The following is a 22,720-nucleotide window of genomic DNA, read 5'->3' as shown; positions in this document are numbered from 1 at the left end:
GTTCCGATTAGAGAGGAAATTATTCCACAATCTCCATCTAAAGTGCTCAGATACTACAGCAAGGTGCATGGTGCAAACATCTCCATAGACAAAACGATGTGTATAATCACCTCTCCGAGTGAACTATGTATGTGCCTGATGCAAATAGTGTGGGGCTAACTTGGCCACTGCTATCAGAAGTCCTTATACCTTAGCTGTTACCTCAGGCATCATTAGATGATAAGTACTTAGGGGCGGGGATCTTGTCTGTTTGGTCAAGTGCTCTGAACAACAATATACTTGTAACTAGGGAAATCCATGTCTTGAACAGGTAAATCATAAACTCTGCATAAGGAAATGAGTTGTGCTACACACTCTATTTATTTAGCTTATGTTCAGCTGTCATACAGGAATAACTGAGACTGGGACATCCTTCATACTTACAAAGGCAGCCCTGGATCACCCAAGATTTCACCGGAGAGACTCTCATATAGCCTATTCACAAGAGTTCATATAGTTGACTGTAGAAACCATTTTACATATAGTTGATCTTTTAGACTAAGATTATCCATTTAACATGTTATATGGCCTGTCTATGACTCTGTGCTTCCCTGATTGGTCTTCACAGATTGAATAATAGAAATTAGAGACAGAAACTAAGTTTCTGAGAAAAACACTGACTCTTTTCTATAGGACCAGGAATCTTTTCTCACTGTGGATAATGCCACCTTGTTGTGAGCACATCCATAGCACCTACCTTCCCTTAACTGAAACAGCTTCTCCTCTTTGGACACAGAATGTCTTCATCCTCCACATGCGGAGAGTCTTATTATTTGGCTACCCTCTGTTATTTTCAGAGATGTGACTTATTCCGCATTTAAAAGTTAGTTGCCCACATTCACAAGGGCCAAACTGCCTGCCTAGCCTGTGGGCCCTATTACCCCCAACTGCCCGTGCAGTTCCACTATTTGTGTATGCAAATGGCCAGTTAGCTGCATTACCGACTGTGCAAGTACCCCATCTGCAGGCATTGAATGTCTGTGCATGCAAATAAGGCATGGAATTGCCAGGGGAAAAATTCACATCCTGAATTGTGAAGATTAGTCCCTGGAAGTATTGTTGAAGCATCGTCTGGCATTTTTTGTTCACCTAAATGGAGATCCAAGCCTCCGAAGACCCTCTAAGGATGCTTGAACAGTATACAGGTGACAACTCCTCCTCACTCTTTCAATTTATGATCTATTTTAAAATACAGAAAAAAAATTAGAAGTGCCCTCTGGTGGGCAGGTAAAGAAACTGATAAAATTCACCATTATCAAGATATCAAAAAATGGATACAGAAGCCAGAATGCAGCACTGATTTTATTTAATGTACTTTGGACAACAGTTCATTTGTATTACTTATTCAAATTACAACATAACTTTTTAGGGAAAAAAATCATTACAGCAATTTGTATTATATTCCTCTACAGATTTTTTACTAGGGAAGAAAAGATATGGGCTTATAATAATTGTGTAAAGCCTTAGTCAGTTAATGATTCATGTTTGTAAGGCACTTTGAAGATAAATTTAAAAGAACTTTTCCATAAGGGTTAACAGGGATAAAATATGAGTCCAGAGACTTTAAATAGGATTGTATCAAACTTACTCTAAAAACCCTATAGAATTTGACAGACAGATCCTTTCTATAATTTTTTAAACCATTCTATAGAATTTGATTGAAAATTATATTCCTGTTACAGAATTCTATCGCTTAGGTTACACGCTATGTGGAGACGATATAATCCTCTATTGAGTTTGTTAGGACTTTCTTAGGAGGGAAATCATCAGAAAGCTTAAGCATCATTAAGTCAGCCTTGTCTTTTATATGGAACTGCCCAGGCATGGCATTATTCAGGATCAGACGAACTCCACCTATGTGTGTCTGCGCATGGCAATAGCTTCTATTCTGTCTCTTAGGGTTTTTGCCCAATCATCTTCTCTCCTCAATGTTGTGGATCTGGTCTCCATTGTGTTTAAAGCTTGGATCTCAGGTGGAACTTCAGGAACAAGGTTTGCTCTGAGCACGGCATCCAGGAACTTTGCAGCTGAGGCGGGTGCTAAGCAGCACCTGGGTCTGCTGCGACAGACAGACAGACAGAGGATGTCAGTTCTGGGGTCAGTTGGGTGTAGACCCACCCAAATAAAAGGCCCGTCCCCTCAGCTAAAGGGGAAGAACCACCAAGCCTAGGCTACTAGTGATTTCTGGGGACAATTAAAGAGATACTGAGCAGAGAACTCCAGACAGCGCCCACAGCTCCTCAAAGGTGTGTAAGGAGTCAATGGACACTGCCCAGAGGAACTCTGCCTGGAGGTTTGATCTGAGAAGGGACCAGAAATAGGCCCTGGAAATAGGCCCCATGGTCACAGATCACCCCCTTGTCCAGCTTCCTCCTCCCACTGTGATGGATGGTTGACCTGGCCATTGGGGTTGACAAGAAGGTCCCGCAACCCTGTGGGGCACAGATGGGGTGTGATTGGATCAGGAGGTGCAGCCACAACCTCAGTAAGAGGTTATGAAGAAGCTGGAAGAGAGGCTGCAACCTGATGCACCCATACTGATGTGAGCCAGGATCTCCCTCTTGCCGCAGAAGGAACAGAGGGCAGGGGAGTTCATGAACCACACCAGGTACATGTCCATGCTCATGGCTCCATGAAGGAGCCGCCAGCTTCTATCCCTGGAGGGCCGTGGGAATAGAGTGGAGGTCCTGGAGTTCCTTGCCTCTTCAGGTGGCAATACGTCCCACCAGTTGGTGTCAGGGCGGGACACGAGGGCGAGGAAATAAACAGGATGGAGCACGAGCGCGTACAGATGTTTCCTGGATGCAGTTCAGAGGCAGACCAGCTGGATGCCATGCAGCCAATGAGGTTAGCCTACCCTGAGTTTTAGCAACATACACACAAGTGAGCAGCATCAGTGAGGATACAGTAACTCGGCCCTGGTTTTAGAGTGTAGTTGTCCTCATGGGTGCTGCCTTCTTACATGTGTGTTGCTAAAACTCCCCTGGTTCCTTGTGCTGAAGTAAACCAAATCACTCTAGGATTCTCTCTCAGTGAATGGTGGGAGAACTTCTTTGTTAATCTGGGCACGCGGGGTGGGAGGGACTGAGGGGAGGCTTTGAGGACTATCAGCACTCGAGTGGTTTAGCCTGCATCCTCACTACAAACTGTGTGGGATACCAGCCTGAGTGAAAGCAACAGCAGACTCTAGCCCATAATTCCAGCCAGGCCAGCTGGCTGAGCTCCAGCCTCAAACATGTGTGTTACACCTCTCCTTAAATACTGCCTCTCATTGAACAATTATAACCAAAATTATCCTACTGCCAACTACATGTGCATCATCAGTGTCAAACAGCCTCCTCTAAGAATTGGAAAGACTTGAGCAAAAGCAGAATGCCAAAATCTCCTACTAAAAATTAGGGCCCTTTAAGGATGCTTCTCCGCCCCCACCCCCCGGCGCCATAAAAAGCACATGTTAGCCATTTCCTGAAAGGAATCTGGCCTTCCATTAGTAGCTTCTTACCTGCTGACATGGCAGTCCAACTGCTGATAATGGTAGTGAACAGCCACAGCTGAGTGGGGACACAACAGGTAGTGATTATCTTCCCAACAGCGTCTCATTGCTTGAACAATGTCTTTGTCAGATGCTGAACATGAGCTCAGCGCTTCAGAAAGCTGGAGAACCAAGAAAGGGGGGGGAGGGGAAATGGAAACAAATCCCCAAAAATCATAGACAAAAACCACACTAGAATTTACAGATCAATGTTAAATCATTTTTAAAAATGTATTAAAAGTGCATTCTGTGATGCTACCACTTGTACATAAGACCTTCTTATTTGTTAGTATCTTGAATGCAAGAGAGACGGGTACTTCTGTCAATCACATTAATATCATCACCAGAGTCAGTCCAGCTATCAGTTAATAACTGCCCTTTGTTGGTGGACACAATGCAACTGACGCTGGTATTTGAGGATATCGATCTCAAACTGTCTAAAGGACCCCCTGATGTATGTGATGGACGCATTAATACATAACTTTTATGATTTAACAAGGACTTTGCTAGTGTTTCTTTCCCATGGAGATAAACATTGAAACCATTAGTTTACTTTTCACCTTTAATTTTTTTCCTTTTTGTATTTCTCCAGCCTGGTGCCTGATTCACCAAAGCTCTTGCTTAAAAGGTTAAGCATGCATGCAGTTCCACAGAAATCCATACCACCACTCACATATTTAAAGTTACGGACTTGATTAAAAGCTTTGCTGGCTCAGGGTGTTGGACAGTGAAATTACATTGTCGGGGAGCGTTTTGGTCCTATGTACAAATAATGCACATGGTACTGGACTGGGGTTTCTAGGACTGCAGGGGAATGTTTAAATCCCAACAAAATACTGTAATTGTAATTTTAAAAGAAAGGTTTTGATAAGATACCTATGCACATAGGTTTTGTAAACACCTGTCTTCCACCAACCGACCTAAGATACCTTCATTTTAGGTTTGAGATGATGTGGCATGATCCCTTCAATGCACTTGCAATATTAATATTTATTCTGAAAACAGCTGATTTAAAAAAAATTGTGATGGAAAAGTATTTACTAAACACACATGAAGTGACTGACCTTTCTCTGCACTTCTTCTGGGAGTGTAAGGTTTTTCGACGTGTAAAACTGTTCCATCAGTGTTTTAATCAAGCTGCCATCACAGTCCGAAAGCAGCCACAAGATTCTCTCCATATTGTAAGGTTCCTATAAAAACACACACTACACACATGAACCTCCATCCACAAAGGATCAAATTCAGAATCTGGAGCACTGCTGAGCTCTCGTTGGATACTTAGTGCGGTAGATACTACTATACCGCCCGGCTCAGCACCTCTTGTGTGCTCAATGGGATTTGGAGATGCTCAGCTGCTTGCAGGATCAGGCCTTGTATATTTGTGTCAAAATAAATAGGGCTGGAAAAAGAAAGGAGGAGATACAGGTGGAGAGTAAGCCTGGGGTCCTACCCTAGACTGGGGGTTCCAGCAAGAGCCCAAGAAAGGTAAATTAGCTATAGAGAGAACAGGAACTTCCGGAGGTAAACCAGAGATAGGCAAGGAAATAGAGAGGTGGAGTAGGAACCTTGGGAAACAGCAACAGAGTCCTAGATTGAACAGATCTAGGTTGCTAGTCACAGGGTCCCTGGGCTGGAGCTAAGGAGTAGGTGAGCCGGGGCTCCCCTACCAGCCACTGGCAAAGCGACACACGTCCTGCAATTGGAAGAGAAGACTGCCTGAGGCAACATACGAACAGCTTGTCTGGGTGACGTTGTTACCCCAGAACAGGGGGATGATGTAGTGGTGACCTGGCTAGAGGTCAGGAAGAAGATTCGCAGAATTACTGACATCTTGGCAGAGACCCAGGATTTTTTAATTGCGCTCCCGGATGAAGAACATGGTCGACAACGCCACTTCTCAGGCACAATGGGACTTTCTACCAGAGGGGAAAAGCTCATCTATACAGGAGACAGAGCTGTCTCAAAGATGGTCTGAGACTGTGGAATGACCTATCTGGAACTACAGACCATCACAAACCTCCCCACCTTCTCCAAATGCCAGGGACACTTCTCCAGCCTGCCGTTGGTAGTATAAACACAGAGCAACAACACATAAACCAAACAAAAAAATCCGTAACAAAACACCACACTGCACACACAATTCTCCCACTAGGGAGACAATCAGAGGGAGAATGAACCACACGTGGCACGTTACTCACATCACTTCATGCACTACTGGAAGGCACTCAGACTCTGCAGTAATGAGGGTGGTGTCAGAACACTGTAGAACAGAATACGGACAGCAAAATAATTTTAGTAGCTGTATCAGTCCATATAGTATACGTGATCTCTCCTTCTTAAGCAGACACGTACCTGAATATCCATTGCAGAAGCTAAAGTTGGCTTAACGCTCCCAGAGAATGAGAAATCTCCATGCTGAATTGCTCTGTGGATAATGTCGTTATTATTCACCACAGCGACGAGTCGGATTGGAAGTCCCATTTTCTGGGCGATATATCCAGCTGGGAAAGAAAGCAATTACACCTGGGCTTCAGCCCTGCGATGAAACACTCATAAAACAGATTTACCAGATTTATCTGTTCAGTCAGATTTACCAATGAAATCATTGCTCCTCCATTTGTGCAAATTTATCAGGAAGGGTCAAAAATTAGGTTTCATAATACGGGTATAGTGCAAAGAAACTACAGCTCCCTGTATACAATGCTCCATTTGAGCAGCCTCACAGCCAGAGAGACCACCGCATGGTTGCTCCTGGACTCTCTGCAGCCCCCACCATCCTATTAAGAGATGTTGTGAAGAGAGGGGCCTCTGGAAGATGCTTTTCATTCAAATAGGATGTGACTTTTGAACTCTTGGCAACATGCTAATGCAGCTTCAGGCAGATGCTCCTGAAATACCATGAATGCAACTTTTTACATCACCCCTTGTATTGCTTTTCCAGTAGATATGATTCCCCTAAAGTTAAAAAGGCCAGAATTGTAAAGTTAGGAGAGAGCTGTTACCATGTTTGCCCTCCCCCGCCCTCCCAAATAGGATAACGTTCATGTGCAAATGGATGTATAATGAGCCATGGGTACACACAGGCCAGATTAGTTGTACTACTACTGGTCTGAAGTAAATAGGATGAAATTCAATAAGGACAAATGCAAAGTACTCCACTTAGGAAGGAACAATCAGTTGCACACATACAAAATGGGAAATGACTGCCTAGGAAGGAGTATTGCAGAAAGGGATCTGGGGATCATAAGCTAAATACAAGTCAACAGTGTAATGCTGTGGCAAAAAAAGCAAACAACATTCTGGAATGTATTAGGAGTGTTGTAAGTAAGACACGAGAAGTAATTCCTCCTCTCTACTCCATGCTGATTAGGACTGAACTGGAGTCATGTGTCCAGTTCTGGGCACCACATTTCAGGAAAGATGTGGACAAATTGGAGAAAGTCCAGAGAAGAGCAACAAAAATGATTAAAGGTCTAGAAAACATGACCGATGAGGGAAGATTGAAAAAAAAAAAAGGGTTTGTTTTGGAAAAGTCTGGAAAAGAGAAGACTGAGGGGGGACGTGATAACAGTTTTCACATATGTAAAGGGTTGTTACAAGGAGGAGGGAAAAAAATTGTTCTTCTTAACCTCTGAGGATAGCACAAGAAACAAAGGGCTTAAATTGCAGCAAGGGAGGTTTAGGTTGGACATTAGGAAAAACTTCCTAACTGTCAGGGTGGTTAAGCACTGGAATAAATTACCTAGGGAGGTTGTAGAATCTCCATCTTTGGAGATTTTTTTAAGAGCAGGTTAGACAAACACCTGTCAGAGGCGCTCTAGATAATACTTCATCCTGCCATGAGTGCAGGGGACTGGACTAGATGACCTCTTGACGTCTCTCCCAGTCCTATGAGTCTATGATTCTGTATTCGTGTCTAATTTAAATAATCAGATCCTCAGTATTTTCTCTCTTCAGTTTCCGACTCATTCTGTTCACGTGTATTTCTAACATGCTCATCCCCGTATTATCTACACATGGCACCATCGCACTGTTCTGTGTTTTGTATGGCACCAACAATGCTGTTTGTTCTTAAATATTACTAATCATGATTTAAGTGGTTCAGAAAAAAAATACAACCTCCCTCTTTATCACAAACCAGTGTTTGGTTTTAAGACCCAAAGAATGTCTCCCCCCCCCCCCCCCCACCTAACCTGTGATATTTCCTCCAGCCCCTGTTGGCACAACAATTTCCACAGCCGGAAGTGGAGTCATGTCCATGGATGGGGTGCATTGAAAGTAAGCATAGAAGTAGTGAGCGATCTGCACCATAATCCTAGACCAGTTGATTGAGTTCAGACTCATCAGATTGTGTTGTCTGGCAAAATCTGCATCAGCGAACAATTCTTTGATTGGCTCGTCAATTTCATCACTATTTCCATCAGCTGTGGAAAAGAGGAAGGAACAATCAGGAGTATTAACTGAAGTGTTGCTGAAATTAGTGAATTAGGCATAAAATAGTTGTTTTCGCCTACCAAAGAGGATTCAAAACTGACGGGTTATTCTAGCCATCCAACTGGAGTTGTGGGAGCTGGGGTTTTGGTTCAGCCATCGCACATACAGAGGGTCCAACAGCAATATTTGGATCCAGATGTGGGTTTCAATTCTGAATTACTCAGAATTCCCAACTTTTAAGGATGTTTGGATCTGGGATTTTGGTTTGGGCCCATCTACAGGTTATTCCAAGGTCATAAAATGAACCAGCAGCACAGTCAGTCTTGAACCAATGTCTTATGGCTCCCAGTTCTGTTCAGTAACTCAGAGCGCTGACTGGTTCAAAGTGAGTCATGGTAGGGCCCAACAAAATTCCGGGTCCATTCTGGTCAATTTCACAGATATGAAAATTGGTCAATTTCATGCTTTCAGATGTTTATATCTGTAATTTCACAGTGTTGTAACCCTGGGGATCCCAACCCAAAAGGGGTTTGTGGGAGGGTCACAAAACTGTTGTAGGAGGGTTACGGAATTGCCACCCTCACTTCTGTGCTGCCTTCAGAGCTGGACTCTGAAGGCAGCAGCCCCAGAGCTTCCTGCAGCCACAGGCGGTTCCTGAAGGTGGACGTGGGTCTGATCTCCCACCGAGAGCAGCTGTTCGGGGGAGAGTAAATGCCATTCCTCTCCAACCTGGCTGGGACTAGCAGCCGGATCCTGGGGAAAACCCTCAGCCCTTCCCTTCCCCCATCCCCTCCAATAGCTAGATTTCAGGGGGGAGGGCTCATTTCACCGTCCATGACATGTTATTTACAACCCTGAATTTGGTAGGGCCCCTGTCACGAGAGACCCTTCGAAGAAGAAACTCATCAGAACAACTCAAACCACTTACAAGGGAGGGAAAAACTGAGCAGAAAGGAGGATAAATTCTCATTCTTTTAGTGCAAACCAACAGTCTGTGTAGCACAGCTAAATACCCATTCAGCTGCAGGGGAATGGCTTTAAAACTATCACTAGAAGAGAAGGAATCCTGGGCAGCTCTGAGTCAGCTGGTGAACAAGTCAAGAGAGTAAAGCAACTCCAACTAGCCTCCCATTAGTCAGAGGCCTGGGGTGCTGAAAAGTCAAACACTGAAGTAACAGTCATGCTGATCAGAGAGACGGGGTGGAGGGTGGGATAATACCTTTTATTGGACCAACTTCTGTTGGTGAGAGAGACCAGCTTTCGAGCTTATGCAGAGCTCTCCTTCAGGTCTGGGAAACCTACTCAGACCTGAAGAAAAGCTCTGTGCAAACACAAAAGCTTTTTTCTCTCCCATCAACTGAAGTTGGTCCAATAAAAAGTATTACTTCACTCACCTTGTCTCTTTAATATCCTGGGGCCCACATGGCTACAACAATACTGCACACAAGTCATGGTGATTGATGGCCCAGCATGGTACACCCACAGTGGGAGCAGCGTGTAACACAATCCCCCCCAAGGCTTTCTAGAATTAATGGCCAATTCACATTGGGATTGACATTAACATCAACCCAGCAATAATATAAAGTAGATCATTCAACAAAACGCAAACCAATAAAGACATGGACGTTCTCTTCGATCACCGTCGTCATCTGCAGTTCTTGTATCTGGCTGCAGAGACCTTTGGGTAACAGAACAAAGATGTCCATGTTGTTTTCCCCTCGCACACTTTCAATTGCCGCGCTACCGGTGTCTCCCGAAGTTCCTGTTTCACATGAAAATAATCAAAGAGAAAATAATTATATCTACTAATTAAGAGTTAATTAAAGACTGAAAGATCAGCCACATTTGTGTTTTCACACAGAAGAAGGGTGCAGTTCTCAGTCTGGGATACTTTTGGTTAGTGCCGGCTGTGTGGCATTTAATACTGGAAAATGAACACCTTCCAGTAGGCAAATGTCTGCATCACAAACCACTACCACCAGTGGCACCAAGGAATGAATGGGAGGCTGAACCAGTAAAGATGCCCTCTAGGTCAAGTGAGGAATACTGGCTGCCCTGTTCCGGAGATATCTAGGATGTAAGCCTCCAGGGTTATCAATCCAGTTCCACTTATAAGCACGAATAGGATGGTATTATGTGTGTATATATATACATACACACACACAACCTCTCACTGGCATAAATTCCAAGTACATTGCTTGCACCCATCTGTTTAGCTGTAACCTACCGACTAGAATACTGATGTGCTGCTTCCTTTTCTTCAGGAAGTACTGTAAAAACTGCCCTGTGCAGGACAAGGACAAGTCCTTAAAGGCATAAGTTACACCATGCCAGAGCTCCAAAACATTCAGCCCATCCTTCAGCCTGGCCAGATGCACAACGTTGTTGTGCCGGAACCTCCGGAAGGCGCTGTCAATCAGATCTGGAGGGAAGCAGTTGAAGGGGACTGTTAGAACAGGTACCAGGAACAAACCTCCAACACGTCACCTGCATGATCATGGTTTGCCAAGCTCATGAGAATCTTTACTGAAAAACCAAAGACTCTCCAGTACCACAGAGCTGAGGAAGTGATAGACAGAAGCCCAACACATTATTCTCTTACAAATTAAGAGTCTGCTCCTCAGTGTAAATTGGACAGCTCCACTGACCTTAACAGAGCCGTGCTGATTTATACCAACTGAGGATCTGACCCAATCAGAACTATTTGAACAATTAAAACAAGAATCAACCAATGTTGCAGTGAACCAGCTCGGGTGGATGGTCCCCACTGCCCTCTAATGGACGCAGTGAGACTCTGGATAGGTGCTATAATAAAATCTAACTGTATAAACAGAACTGCGCAACTGTCTGTCAGAGGCCGTTTACAACTGACAGCTAAGGAGATGCTGCTTTTACAGCAGGAGAATCCAAACTCTTTTCCCACTGTCGGAGAGAAATTTGGGCATCCATGGAGTGCACCACAGTGACAGCTCTGAAGCACCAAGAGGCCACCGATTTGTTACAAGTTTTCTTTACCAAAATCTACACCTGGCTTCATGTTACATGCTTGTTTTGTAATCCATTTTGCAAAGGGAAAACATAGAACCAGGAACACCTGGCAGAAGGAGCAATCAATTTGCCACATTTGCTTTTACTTCTGTTTACAAATATGTGTTACTTAAAACAGTCTGGGCCAAATTCTGACAGGGTGCTACCCAAAGGCAGAGAAAAACTACACACACAGGAAGAGAGGAAATTTCCTCCTTAATCCTGTCTACACCAATCAAAAACCACTTAGGGCTTCACAGGTCTTCTATGATAGGAGCCACAAAGGTGACAGAGCCTGCTTATCTTTCCCATGTACACCCTGGGATACACCAAAGGTCTCATCTGATATGCTCCCATGTTCTACATGGAACAGCCATGTGGGCAAGGGCTGCTGCAGCCAGCATAAAATAGCACCGATTCTGAAACGTTATACACACTGTATTTGCACCCACTTGCAGCAGAGATCTGCCTTTGTACAGCAACCTTGGAAACTGCATTAGCCCTCTACGAGAATGACATTTATAGACAGAGACAGAATTTGGCCCTGTGTTCATTTAAAGAGAATCTTCTGCTAGTCTTCAGAAGAGAAGCAGATCTCCAACAATCTAGTTTAACAACAAGACGCATCCAGTGGATGAAACAATTGGAGGAGAGAAAGAACAAGCTAACATTATAATAACCATGGAGATTCTGGCCACTAAGGGCCTTCAGAGGTCCAGTGAGGATCAGGGTTATTAGGCTGATGGGTTAATACAGGATAAAATAATAGTCATCTAAAAGCTTTGATACAAATAGAGCGAACCCTACAGCACACTGCTTGAATTGCTGTCTGGTTTGTGTTTACCATTCAACTCTTTCCGTGGGATTAGTTCAGATGAGATGAAGAGTGAACTCAGCTCTTTCACCAGCTCTGGATAGGAGAAGGCACTCCATGTTCGCAGGGTGTTATAGTCCAGGGTAGGGATTTCCTGGGGCATGAAAAGGCCACCATCCGGTGCATAGCCAGAAAAGAGGGCTCCTTCAAAGTCAACGCTCCTGGCTTCTCCTCGAGTGCTGACATACCTCATGTTTCCAGCGTCGCTGCAAGAGATGTGACAGTTACACCAGGGTGCCCTGGGGGAGAAGTCTGGGGTATCACATGACAGGGAGACAGACAGACAGGTATTTTGTGGATGCTGCTGTTGTGCCCTTTACTGATCAGTGTCATGGAAACTGGGAACAAGATTGGCTTCAAGACTGATTCACCAAGGCAACTAGTTATCTGGAAGTGCAATGGGGTATTCTCAGGCCAGGACTCTCTGAGGACATTAGTGGGACTCTGCACGTTCCATGGGGACTGGGAGATTTATTTGGGGAAGGAGAGAACTTATTTCACTATGGAAACACTTCTCTTGGTATTACTCCTGTCCACAGAGCACCACTCCAGCTCCTACTGAAGCCAGAGGGAGCTGTGGGGGGGGTCAGCATTTTGAGAATTAGGCCCCTAACTTTATCCTGAGAATTTAGGCCTATATAACTTTAGCACAGCCAAAACAGAAGATGACACCACACCAGAGACCCAGCAAGGGGACTGCCCAGTAAGTAAAGTTCACAAGCCGTGGAAACCAACTGGATCAGAGAGACCCTGCTTACAGCCTCCCAAGGGACCACATTAGCACTCCCAGACACTGACACACAGCTCCTTCTAAAAATGATCCTAGCACTAGGCCTAGGCCCACTGTCTGAAGTCAATGGCCAGATTCCCACTGAATGCAATAGGAAGAGAATTCAATAGCTTTTCTAAAAGATCTGCTGTAGGAATTATTTTGGGCAAGTTCCCTGACATGAGCTATGCAGGAGGTCAGACTAGATCATCACAATGGTCCCTTCTGGCCTTGGAATGTATTAGGGATGTAAAATATTAGGCGGTAAGCATTAGGCCCGCCGTCTCCAGCAGCTCCATGCCAACCGGCCAACCCCAGCCCCAGGTGCACCAGCCAGAGCAGCCCCAGCCTCGCTGGCTGAACTGAACTCCAGCCCCAGCTGTGCCGGCAGGAGCAGCCCCAGCCCCGGGCTGGCCAGAGCAGCCCCAGCCCCTCTCCCTTTAATTGGTTAACCATTTAAACAATATAATTTTAATTGTTTAAACGGTTAACTTTTTAAATGATATTTTACATCCCTAGAATGTACAAATGCCTCGGAATCTCAGCTTTTATTGCACGCTCAAAGTTTTTAGCCCTCATGTTTGTGGAGTAACGCTGGAAAATGTGAACACTAAAGACTTTAAAAACACAGCAGATAAAAAGAGCCTAAACTCATTATTTTTTAAAAGCTCATGATTTTTCAAGAGGCCTGGATCATGATATTTCAGTGTTGGGGAGGACAACATTGCACACACACACTATTAGACTGTAAGCAATTTGGTGCAGGGACCATCTTTTTGTTCCGCGTCTGTACAGAGCCTAACACAATGGGTTCATGACTGGGGCCCCTAGGCACGCCACTTCAATACAAATAATAAATCATCATACAGCGTAGGCAAACCGATGGCTTTCCGATTCAGGCATGCAGCCTTGGAAGGAGGAGGTGTCCCCGCACCACCCGGAAAGCTCTCAGGCAGAGCGGGGTGAGATTTTTCAGTTAAACGCCCCCTCCCCCCAAAAAATACAGATTTGGGTCGACCAGAACACTTCCAAAACTGTGTTAAATTCACCAGATTGGTTCAGTTGGGGGGGGGGAGAATACTGGCATTCGATTTTTTAATTCAAAATTACGTTTTATTTCAAAATCTCCTCCAATCTGATTTGAAAAAAACACTTCAAACAGCTGGAGAATACAACACGCTGGAGGGCCCCAGAATGAGCCTGGCCGGGGAACCGAACCATCCAAGCGCAGCCCAGCGCTGTTACGCCAGCAGGGGGCGCGCTCGCCCGTGCCATGTTTATCTGCAGCTGGGGTGGGGGGGGGCGGCGTTTTGCAGCCTCTCCGAGCCAGGAGCGGGAGCCCCGCACAATCCAAAGCGGCTGCCGGCCCCAGCCGCGGAAATCAGAGCCAGTCACCACCCGGCAACAGGGCGCCCTGCAGACACTCAAGCCCTGAGAGCCGCTGGCCCCAGCAGGAGGCGGGCTGTGGGGTGCAGGAGCCCAGGCAAATACCCCCCTGGTCAGTTACCGGCTTCAGCCCCCTGGAGCTTTGGAAGCTGGCAGCTGATCCAGCCCATCCCGCGGAGTGTGAGCGGGGAAGGCGAGGCGAGCCCGGCCCCAGCCGCAGCCCCAGCCCCAGCGAGCTGCAAGGACGCCCCGGCAGCAGAAAGCAATGCCCGCTCACCTCCGAGCAGGGCTCAAAGCAGCCCCAGAGAGCCGCCCTGGCCCTGCCCAAAGCGGCTGGGCTTTACCTACTGATTAGCAAGGCGTCAGCCACCTAATGCACAAGCCGGCTAGACTCCGGCACAGAGCAAAACCAGGCGCCCCCAGCCAGCCACGGGAGCTTTGCTTTATTTACCAGCCTGTACCAACCCGCCGTCCAGGCAGCAAGCCAGCCTTTGCCTGCGTGTGCTCCCTGGAAACGCTCCCCGCGCCAACTCACACAGGGACGGCAGGTTCCGCCGTCAACAGGACTCCAGTTGTAAGTCAAAAATCTGCATACGGAACCTTTGCACTTCGATCCGTCCGTAGATCTCTGGACTCGTTGCAGACAATGATGAATAAAGCTACACATTCCCCCGGGAGGTAGGTAAGCAATTAAAATCCACATTGTACAGATGGGGAAACCGAGGCACAGAGCGGTGATGTGACTTGCCCAAAGTCTGACAACAAGCTAGTGGCAGCGGCAGGGCTAAAACCCAGCTTTCCCAGAGCCTTAACCACAAGACAATCCTTCCTCTCTATTCTATCTTCTTTTTCTTGCATCAGTTTAAATAAGTTTGTTTTTACATGGCTGTATTTTGGGGAGAAGGTGAGTACAGAATGGATGCTTCAAAGTGAGCTTCACACTGGATATTTGGAAAAATGCACTCCCAAGTCTTCCAGGACGTTTGCTCTGTGTGTATGTATGCATGCACAGGGACCAGAGAGAGACACAGAGAAATAATTATTGACTTGCAAATTGTTACGATTACCCCAGGGAAAGTAGAGAGGAAATTATTCCACAATCTCCATGTAAAGTGCTCAGATACTACAGCAAGGTGCATGGCATAAAAATCTCCATAGATAAATAACTGTGTATAATCACATCTCCCAGTGAGTTATGAATGTGCCTGGTGCAAATAGTGTGGGACTTACTTGGCCACTGCTATCAGAAGTCCTTATACCTTAGCTGTTACCTCAGGCATCACTAGATGATCAGTACTTAGGGGCAGGGTTCTTGTCTATGTTTGGTCAAGTACTCTGAACAATAATATATTTGTAACTAAGGGAATCCATATGTCTTGAACAGGTAGATCATAAACTCTGCATAAGGAAATGAGTTGTGCTACACACACTGTTTATTTAGATTATGTTCAGCTGTCATACAGAAATAACTGAGACAGGGACATCCTTGGTATATAGACAGCTCTGGATCAACCAAGATTTCACCTGAGAGTCTCATACAGTCTATTTGCAAGAGTTCATAGAGTTGACTGTAGAAACCATTTTACGTATAGTTGACCTTTTAGGCTAAGATTCAGTTTAAGTGGCCGTGAACTCCCCCATCTCTGGAACAGACAGCCAATTGCGACCGGACATTGTCATCACCAATGAGAACCAAAAGAAGATCGTCACGGTGGACATCACAGTGCCCTTTGAGAACAGGACCTTGGCTTTCTCCAAAGCTCAAGTTCAAAAGGTGGAGAAATACACTCCTCTGGCTGACACTTTAAGAGCTAGGGGTTACCAGGTTGAAACTCATGCTCTGATCATTGGAGCCCTGAACAAATAGGACCCCAGCAACAAGCAAGTGTTGCAGGAATGCAGAATTGGTCAGCGTTACACTCGGCTGATGCGGCCAATCATGTGTCGGATGCTATCAGGTAGTGAAGGGATATCTACCTAGAACACATCACCGGACATCAGCAATACCATCGGAGATGAGCTGGAGAGCCGATGAGAAGCGCAATCGGGAAAGTAACTGGAATACTTTCCTGATGGATTGTATTTTCTAGCAGACAACCTATCCTAAATTCTCAATTACCAAGAGACAATCTTCACTCATTGCTATATTTGCTTTCCACAACCAACTCTCTGTATAACTTTTCATGAGTGATGTACCCGGATATTTGTATGCTAATATCTAAATTGTATTGTTAAATTTATTAACCTTAATTTGGAATATTGCAGATTATGTACAATAAGTGTTCTATGACTTTTAAGCCAAACTTTGTACTTTTGGATAATATAAGCACTATACCCAGATGTACAGACATGCTTTCCTTAACCTGTGTGTTATATAATTTTAGCATTAGCTTTAATACAAAATTTTAAATCAGTTTAGCATGTTATATGTCCTCTGTCTGTGACTCTGTGCTTCCCTGATTGGTCTTAACAGATAGTTTCCACCTCTAATTTTATGTTTTTGAGAAAAATACTCATTCTTTTCTATAGGCTCAAGAATCAGGATAATGCCACATTGCTGTGAGCAGCACATGGCTGATCAGTGTCACCATATATCAGCCCAAGCACTGCTATGGCACCTAACGGGACTTCGACCCAGAAAAATCAGATCCAAAGGTACAGTGCAATGCTGATAACAACTGCAATTGAGTCTAAAGCCTCAGTCCTGCAAACACCTATGCAAGTACTTCATTTATGCACATGAGTAAAGTCCAGCACATGCACAAAAGTTTGCAGGATTAGAGCCTAAAAGAGCATCAGGGTTCATCTAGCTGCCTTGGTCATTAGTTCTGTGATGTCACAGAATAATTAGAACTGCAAGAAAGTTCTGCTCTAACGGGTTGTCTCGTCTTTCCCCGGTACTTTGTGGTAGAAATGGTTTCCTAGCTGTCATAGATCTTAAGGCCAGAGGAGCCCACTTTGATCAGCTAGTCCTGCATAACACAGGAGAGAATTTTACCCAGGAATTCCTGCATGGTGCCCAACAATTTGTGGTTGAATGAGAGCTTCTCTTTTAGAAAGACATCAAATCCTGATTGAAAGACTCCCAAGATGTAGAGAATTTACTACATCCCTTGGTAACCCTTCCAATGATTAATTGCCCTTGATGTTAAAAACGTGTGTCTCATTTCATTATTCCTGAACCATTGTTTGGAGACGGATGTCAAGCTCAGCTTTGAATTAGTTTTATTTAGATTTATAATGCACCAAAAAGAGGCACAGTTCGCAAACTCTAGATGCTTTTGACCATCACTTAAAAGAACAGCTAAACTGTCCGGCTTAGATATGCATGTGGGCATTTTCAAGTCTACGCAGCTCCTTTAGCAGACACAACAAGCAAACATCAAGAAGCGACGAATGGGCCGCCCAGCAATGGCTGGCAAAAACCTGAGCGCACCAAGTGCGGATATCGATACTGCGTTTGTATGGGACCTTTCATCCAGCTGGATATCAATATGCTCCAGTGTAACTAAGGGCTCGTCTTCACTGCAGCATTAGCTCAAGTTATCTCCACTTGAGTTAATTCTCCCTGAGTTAGCCAGCTCCAGTGAAAGCGCTCACACGGCAAAACAACACTCCGAGCTGCACAGACTGATCCGATTCGCAGCAGAGTGTTTGCATTAGCAGCACAGAGGCGCTGCATCCCCACTGCATTCTTAGCTGGAACAGCCCCACTTGAATTCCAACTCGTACCCCCTCACAGGCCAGCTAGCTTGAGTTTAAAGCACCACCGAACTTTTGTGTGCACACCAGAGTCAGGTGAGGGGTAACGCTTGAGCTACACCTGGATCAAACGCTGAAGGGAAGGCAAGCCTGAGCGACTGTGCAAATGATCAGCCAAATTCGACTCATGTGTAACGCTTCTGCCAGTGAGAGTTGGTTGGCAGCAACATAGGCCGGGTGCTTATACCCCTGCAGCCGTACTGACAACAGACCACAAGCTATTGAATGCAAAACCTGTGACAGTGCAACACTACGGGCTGGTCAACACACAGCTGTGTTGCTGCTTTAACTATAGACACCGCTATAGTTACAGCAGAACCTCCTAGTGTGGGGATGGTTATACCTGTATAACTTATTCCCCTAAATTTTGGGAAATAAAGTTATCCTGGTCTAAACACCTTTACACTGGTCTCACTGCATTCACAGCAGGTGTTGTACTGTTTTCACTATGGCAGTATAAAAGCAGCCCCCCTAACCGACATAGCTAAATCAGGACCAACACCGTGTGCAGACCAGGCCTAAAGTTGCACAATTCAGCATGCAAAAGTGAGGAACTGCAGAAGCAAGGGCTGCTCCTCTGTGACTGTCCTTGCGCCTTTACACGATGACGGTAGTCTCTGACTATGTGATTACATACGGTTTCTCTGATAACTGTGAATAATTCACCATTTGCTACAACCTCACATACTCCCCAAGTAATTCATATAATCAGTGTTCATGTCTTTAAAGGGTGTATCATAAAGCCTATGCACAAAAGGAAGTGGTTTGTGCACCCAGTCATAACTTTTGCCTTTCCTGACCTTTTAGTGCTTAACCCTTCATGTGGGATTAATGTATTTGTGCACTTAATTTCCTAGGTTGTTAGGTGTTTTTCTTGATTACAAAAAAAAGTGTGGGCACATGGGTTGAGGTCGGGGGGGAAGTGCTCAGTTCTCTAGGTGTATTACCAGGCTCCCTACCAACCTCGTTAGTAAATTACAAGCTTGAACACTTAACAGCAAGATATTAGAATCGTAGAATCATAGGACTGGAAGGCACCTCGAGAGGTCATCTAGTCCAGTCCCCTGCTCTCATGGCAGGACTAAGTATTATCTAGACCGTTCCTGACAGGTGTTTGTCTAACCTGCTCTTAAAAATCTCCAGTGATGGATTCCACAATGTTGGCTAGCGTCCCAGTATTTCAGGTAGGGTTGCCAAGTTTCTAATTGCACAAAACCAACACCCTAGCCCTGCTCCTTCTCTGAGGCCCCGCCCCCTGCTCATAACATTCCCCCTCCCTCGGTGGCTCACTCTCCCCCACCCTCACTCACTTTCACTGGGCTGGGATAGGGGGTTGGGATACGGGAGGCGGTTAGGGCTTTAACTGGGGTGCAGGCTCCGAGGTGGGGCCAGAAATGAGGGGTTTGGGCTGCAGGAGGGGGTTCTGGGCTGGGGCAGGAGGTTGGAGTGGGGGGGGCGTGAGGGCTCCATCTGGGGGTGCAGGCTTTGGGGTAGGCCCGGGGATGAGGGGTTTGGTGGGAGAACTCAGGGCTGGGGCAGGGGTTTGGGGCATGGGCATGGGCTTGCTTCGGGCGGCTCCCAGTCAGCGGTGCAGTGGGGCTAAGGCAGGATCCCGGCCAATGGGAGTGCAGAACCAGTGCTTGGGGTGGGGATAGCACACAGAGCCCCATGCCCCCCCCCACCTAAGAGCCAGACCTGCTGGCTGCTTTTGGGGTGCAGCAAGGTGCCAGGACAGATAGGGACTAGCCTGCCTTAGACCTGCAGCGCCACTGACTGGACTTTTAACGGCCCGGTCAGTGGTGCAGCCCAGAGCCACCAGGGTCGTCGAAAGCCGGACACCCGACAACCCTGATTTCAGGCTGAGTTTGCATTTCTATTCTGGTGCAAGTACCTGGTGCTTGCCATTAAGAGTACACAGGAGTTAAATCGATTGCAGTGCTTGCTGATTACAATCTTCTGTATGTACAGAGCACCAGTCGCAGTAGCATCTAGTCACTGTTAGGCATCCATAGCATTTTAAATACTGCATTGGCTTTCATTAAGATGGATTTGATTTGTTTGGTCCCTCCATCCTCCAGAATCATCTAAAGGCAAAGTTAGGAAGGAAGGAGCAAGGGTGGGGAGGGCTAATGCCTGGGGACTTTCCCCTTGGAGATTTAGGGTGAGTTGAACCATAAACGCCAAGCAAACCAAAAGTGTGTCAACCCCAAAGAAAAGATGCTGCAGGGATCAAATAATGTAACCCACAAGAACCAAACCCAGCAGGACTCCATATGCTTTATTATACCAGAGCAACATGTACTGTTCTTATTAAAGAGTAGGTGACAGCAACCTCTACTTCCACACATAGTGCCATGAGGCTCTAGCATTTTGCTATCCTGTACCTATTTTACAAATTGCAAACAATGAAATGCAAGTGCAGGGGTCCGGCCAGCTGTTCATTGTACAGATCCTTTTGTCCCTCTAATCCTTTTGTCCCCCTGTGAGAATTATGCAGGGCGTTTCCTTGGGCAGAGGTGGTTTATTCGCCACCCTGTAAATGATAAAATTTTGGGGAGCAGGGCATGATTCTGCCCAGATTTCTCCCCCTTCCCTTTTAATTCTCTTATACCTTCAAGTTCTCTGTATTGTGCTGACCCTACCAATGATTGTTCTGTCTTTTGTATCATTTACAGAGCGCACTGGGGGTGTACAGCAGTTACAGAACATGGGTGCCTGCATACACATTTAATGATCCTGCTGAGTTCTTACATAGCATTTTAGAAAGGAGGTAAGTATCATTAACCTCATTTTTACAGCTAGGGAAACTGAGGCACAGGGCAGTCACACAGCAGCACCTGCAATAAAACTAAGCTTTCCTCTTAGTCTAGGTTCCTAGCCACTAGGCCACACTGTACCAGCTTTCAACCACACACTCGGGCTTCTCAGAGATTTCTCAGGCCGGCCTCCAAATTCCCAGGCCTTTCAGAGCTCCCTGAGAGGAAGGTGAGTGGAGAAGAAGAGCACAGGAATGGATTATGAGGGCTTGATCACTAGCAGCCTGAACTTTACAGGTGGCAATGAGTTGCCTTCAGTGGGAGCTGCGAGTGCTCACCCCTCAGAATCAGGCTCGAAGCCGTGCTTTCGATGAGCCCCAAGTCCACCACCGCCGGCAGCCACACTCTCCAAACGTGCTTTGACTCTGTGCTCGGATGCCATAGGCCAGATCCCCAGCTGGTGTAGTTCGTCAACAAGACTCTACTGAAGTCAGTGGAACAACACCAGTGTATGCCATCTGCAGAGCTGGCCCATGGTGTAACTCTTCACCATGCCTTATGACTGGGATTTCCCTCCTCAGGAGCTAGTTAGTTTGAAGAGAGCAATCAGAACTCCTTGTTCTCTGCCTGGGTTGGAATATGCGGGTCTAGTTAGCTTTAATCTCACTTCTAAGCATGACATGGAAGGCTCCTGCACCCCCTGCTAGAGAAAGGGACATCCTGTGTGCTAATATGGGCAGGCTGATGTTTGCACACACAAGCACCTGTTGCCAGATAATGACTGCACCATCTCCGAGCTGGTCTTATGAACGCCTCCACCCAAACTGGTTCTGGTCAAACCATTCCCAAGTTAGAGAGGCTGGGAAGGTGTCACAGCTGCACTGCGGCCATTTTCTGGCACAATCCCTCGCTACTCTTGCCTCACCCTGCAGGAACCTGCCTGGACTTTGTGGGCCCCTTCCCAGGTCATTACGTGCAGTAAATGAAATGCCTTGTAGCTGTCCATAATGCCCTGCAGCCATCTACAGCTGCCCTAGTGCATCCAGTGGGGGCTGGAGGGAGGTTGTAGGATGTTCACCCTATTTCTCAGACTATGCTTCTGCTCCCACAGTGATTTGCAGGTTCTCCCACAACCCCTTGTTGGGGAGCTGTGCTGGGAACTGTGGAATGGGAAACCCGCTACAGCATAGGAGTGCTGTGTACTATTTGCAGATACTAGGACAGTCGGGTCCAGGCCCACACAAAACTAAAGGCCCGCCCCCTCAACTATGGGGTAGGAACCACTAAGCCCAGGCCACAGAGTGCTGAGTGTGGACACACTGAACTGATTTACAGAGCCAGGCTAGTAATGCAAGTCCAATGGGTGCTAGAAACCCTTACTTGTAACACTTAGCCTTGGATCAGAGTCATTTTTGAGTATGGACAGGGCTGGAAGGAGCTGATGGAAAGGCAAGCAGGATCCCAACAGCGGTGTCTGTCTAGGCATAACCAGCGTTACCAACTCCCCTAGGTGGGATAATTCAGACACTGACTTTTCCCCTGCTTCGATTCCTCACTCCAGTAGAGTCTGGAGACCACAAGCACTGAGAATGCAGGAGACCACTCCTCAGTGGCTTTACATACACTTGTGACTTTGCTTTAACCCAGCCTTTGTTGTCCTGTTCCTCTTTCTTGTAGCTAAGACATAAATCCAGGTCCTGACCTCCTGTGGTATTCAAGTTCCCATGGCACTTTTTCTAAAATAAGGGGTGTCACCTCCGTTATTCTGGCTAAACTCAGGTAACTACATTTTCCCTACTTCAGCTCCCTCATCAGTTTTGACTGGGAAAAGATATTCTCCACCTCCTGTCCTAATTGCTGGTGTAGTGTTGCTGTGAGGTGCAGAGCTGCTTTATTCCCTCCCCTCCCCAGAGGTGGCTGCATTTCATGGGTGGGAGAAAGCAATCCCACCATCTCCAATACCCTTTCCTGTTGTGAGATCTAACTTGGTGTTGTTTAAAACCTTCAGTTAAAGTTTCTGTAGACGTGTAAAATCAGAGGGGCCTGATTTTCAATGACGATGAGCACCTACCTCGATTCCAGCAGAAACTGCAGATCTGAGAAAATTGGGCCCATTCTTAATACAGAAGATGACAAGGTCC

The 22,720-nt window shown here is 46.1% G+C and overlaps 1 protein-coding gene and 1 long non-coding RNA gene across 8 annotated transcripts; one reads left to right on the top strand and one right to left on the bottom strand.

The window, feature by feature from the left end:
• Positions 1-1,224: 1,224 nt before the first annotated feature.
• Positions 1,225-14,691, bottom strand: THNSL2 (threonine synthase like 2). 7 transcript variants are annotated; one of them, XM_073342901.2, is made up of 9 exons: positions 14,597-14,691; positions 11,877-12,112; positions 10,233-10,427; positions 9,615-9,767; positions 7,765-7,995; positions 5,924-6,072; positions 4,636-4,761; positions 3,542-3,693; positions 1,225-2,098 (listed from the first exon to the last, which is right to left on the bottom strand). In XM_073342901.2, exons 2-9 carry the CDS (start codon positions 12,097-12,099, stop codon positions 1,894-1,896), a joined length of 1,434 nt encoding a protein of 477 aa, XP_073199002.2. In that variant the 5' UTR covers positions 12,100-12,112; positions 14,597-14,691; the 3' UTR covers positions 1,225-1,893. The 7 variants fall into 7 exon arrangements, with proteins under 7 accessions (XP_073199002.2, XP_073198997.2, XP_073198999.2 ...); XM_073342896.2 differs by having other exon boundaries at positions 14,513-14,600; XM_073342898.2 differs by lacking the exon at positions 14,597-14,691 and adding an exon at positions 14,527-14,586.
• LOC140910859 (uncharacterized) lies at positions 13,976-22,435 on the top strand. The gene is made up of 3 exons (XR_012158775.2): positions 13,976-14,743; positions 20,499-20,593; positions 22,257-22,435. It is a non-coding gene; the product is annotated as an uncharacterized LOC140910859 (long non-coding RNA).
• Positions 22,436-22,720: the final 285 nt, after the last annotated feature.

This window comes from Lepidochelys kempii, chromosome 4 (assembly GCF_965140285.1).
Source record: "Lepidochelys kempii isolate rLepKem1 chromosome 4, rLepKem1.hap1, whole genome shotgun sequence".
Lineage (NCBI taxonomy): Eukaryota > Metazoa > Chordata > Testudines > Cheloniidae > Lepidochelys > Lepidochelys kempii.
The sequence above is the reverse complement of the archived record's forward strand: the minus strand, read 5'-3'. Positions and strand labels throughout refer to the sequence as shown.

Excerpts from the sequence above, each read along its gene's own strand:
- THNSL2 (XM_073342901.2), bottom strand. The coding sequence starts at position 12,099 with ATGAGGTATGTCAGCACTCGAGGAGAAGCCAGGAGCGTTGACTTTGAA. Across the intron at positions 10,428-11,876 it reads CCCACGGAAAGAGTTGAATG|ATCTGATTGACAGCGCCTTC; the intron begins GTAAACACAAAC and ends GCTTCCCTCCAG. Across the intron at positions 2,099-3,541 it reads TTGGACTGCCATGTCAGCAG|CAGACCCAGGTGCTGCTTAG; the intron begins GTAAGAAGCTAC and ends TGTCTGTCGCAG.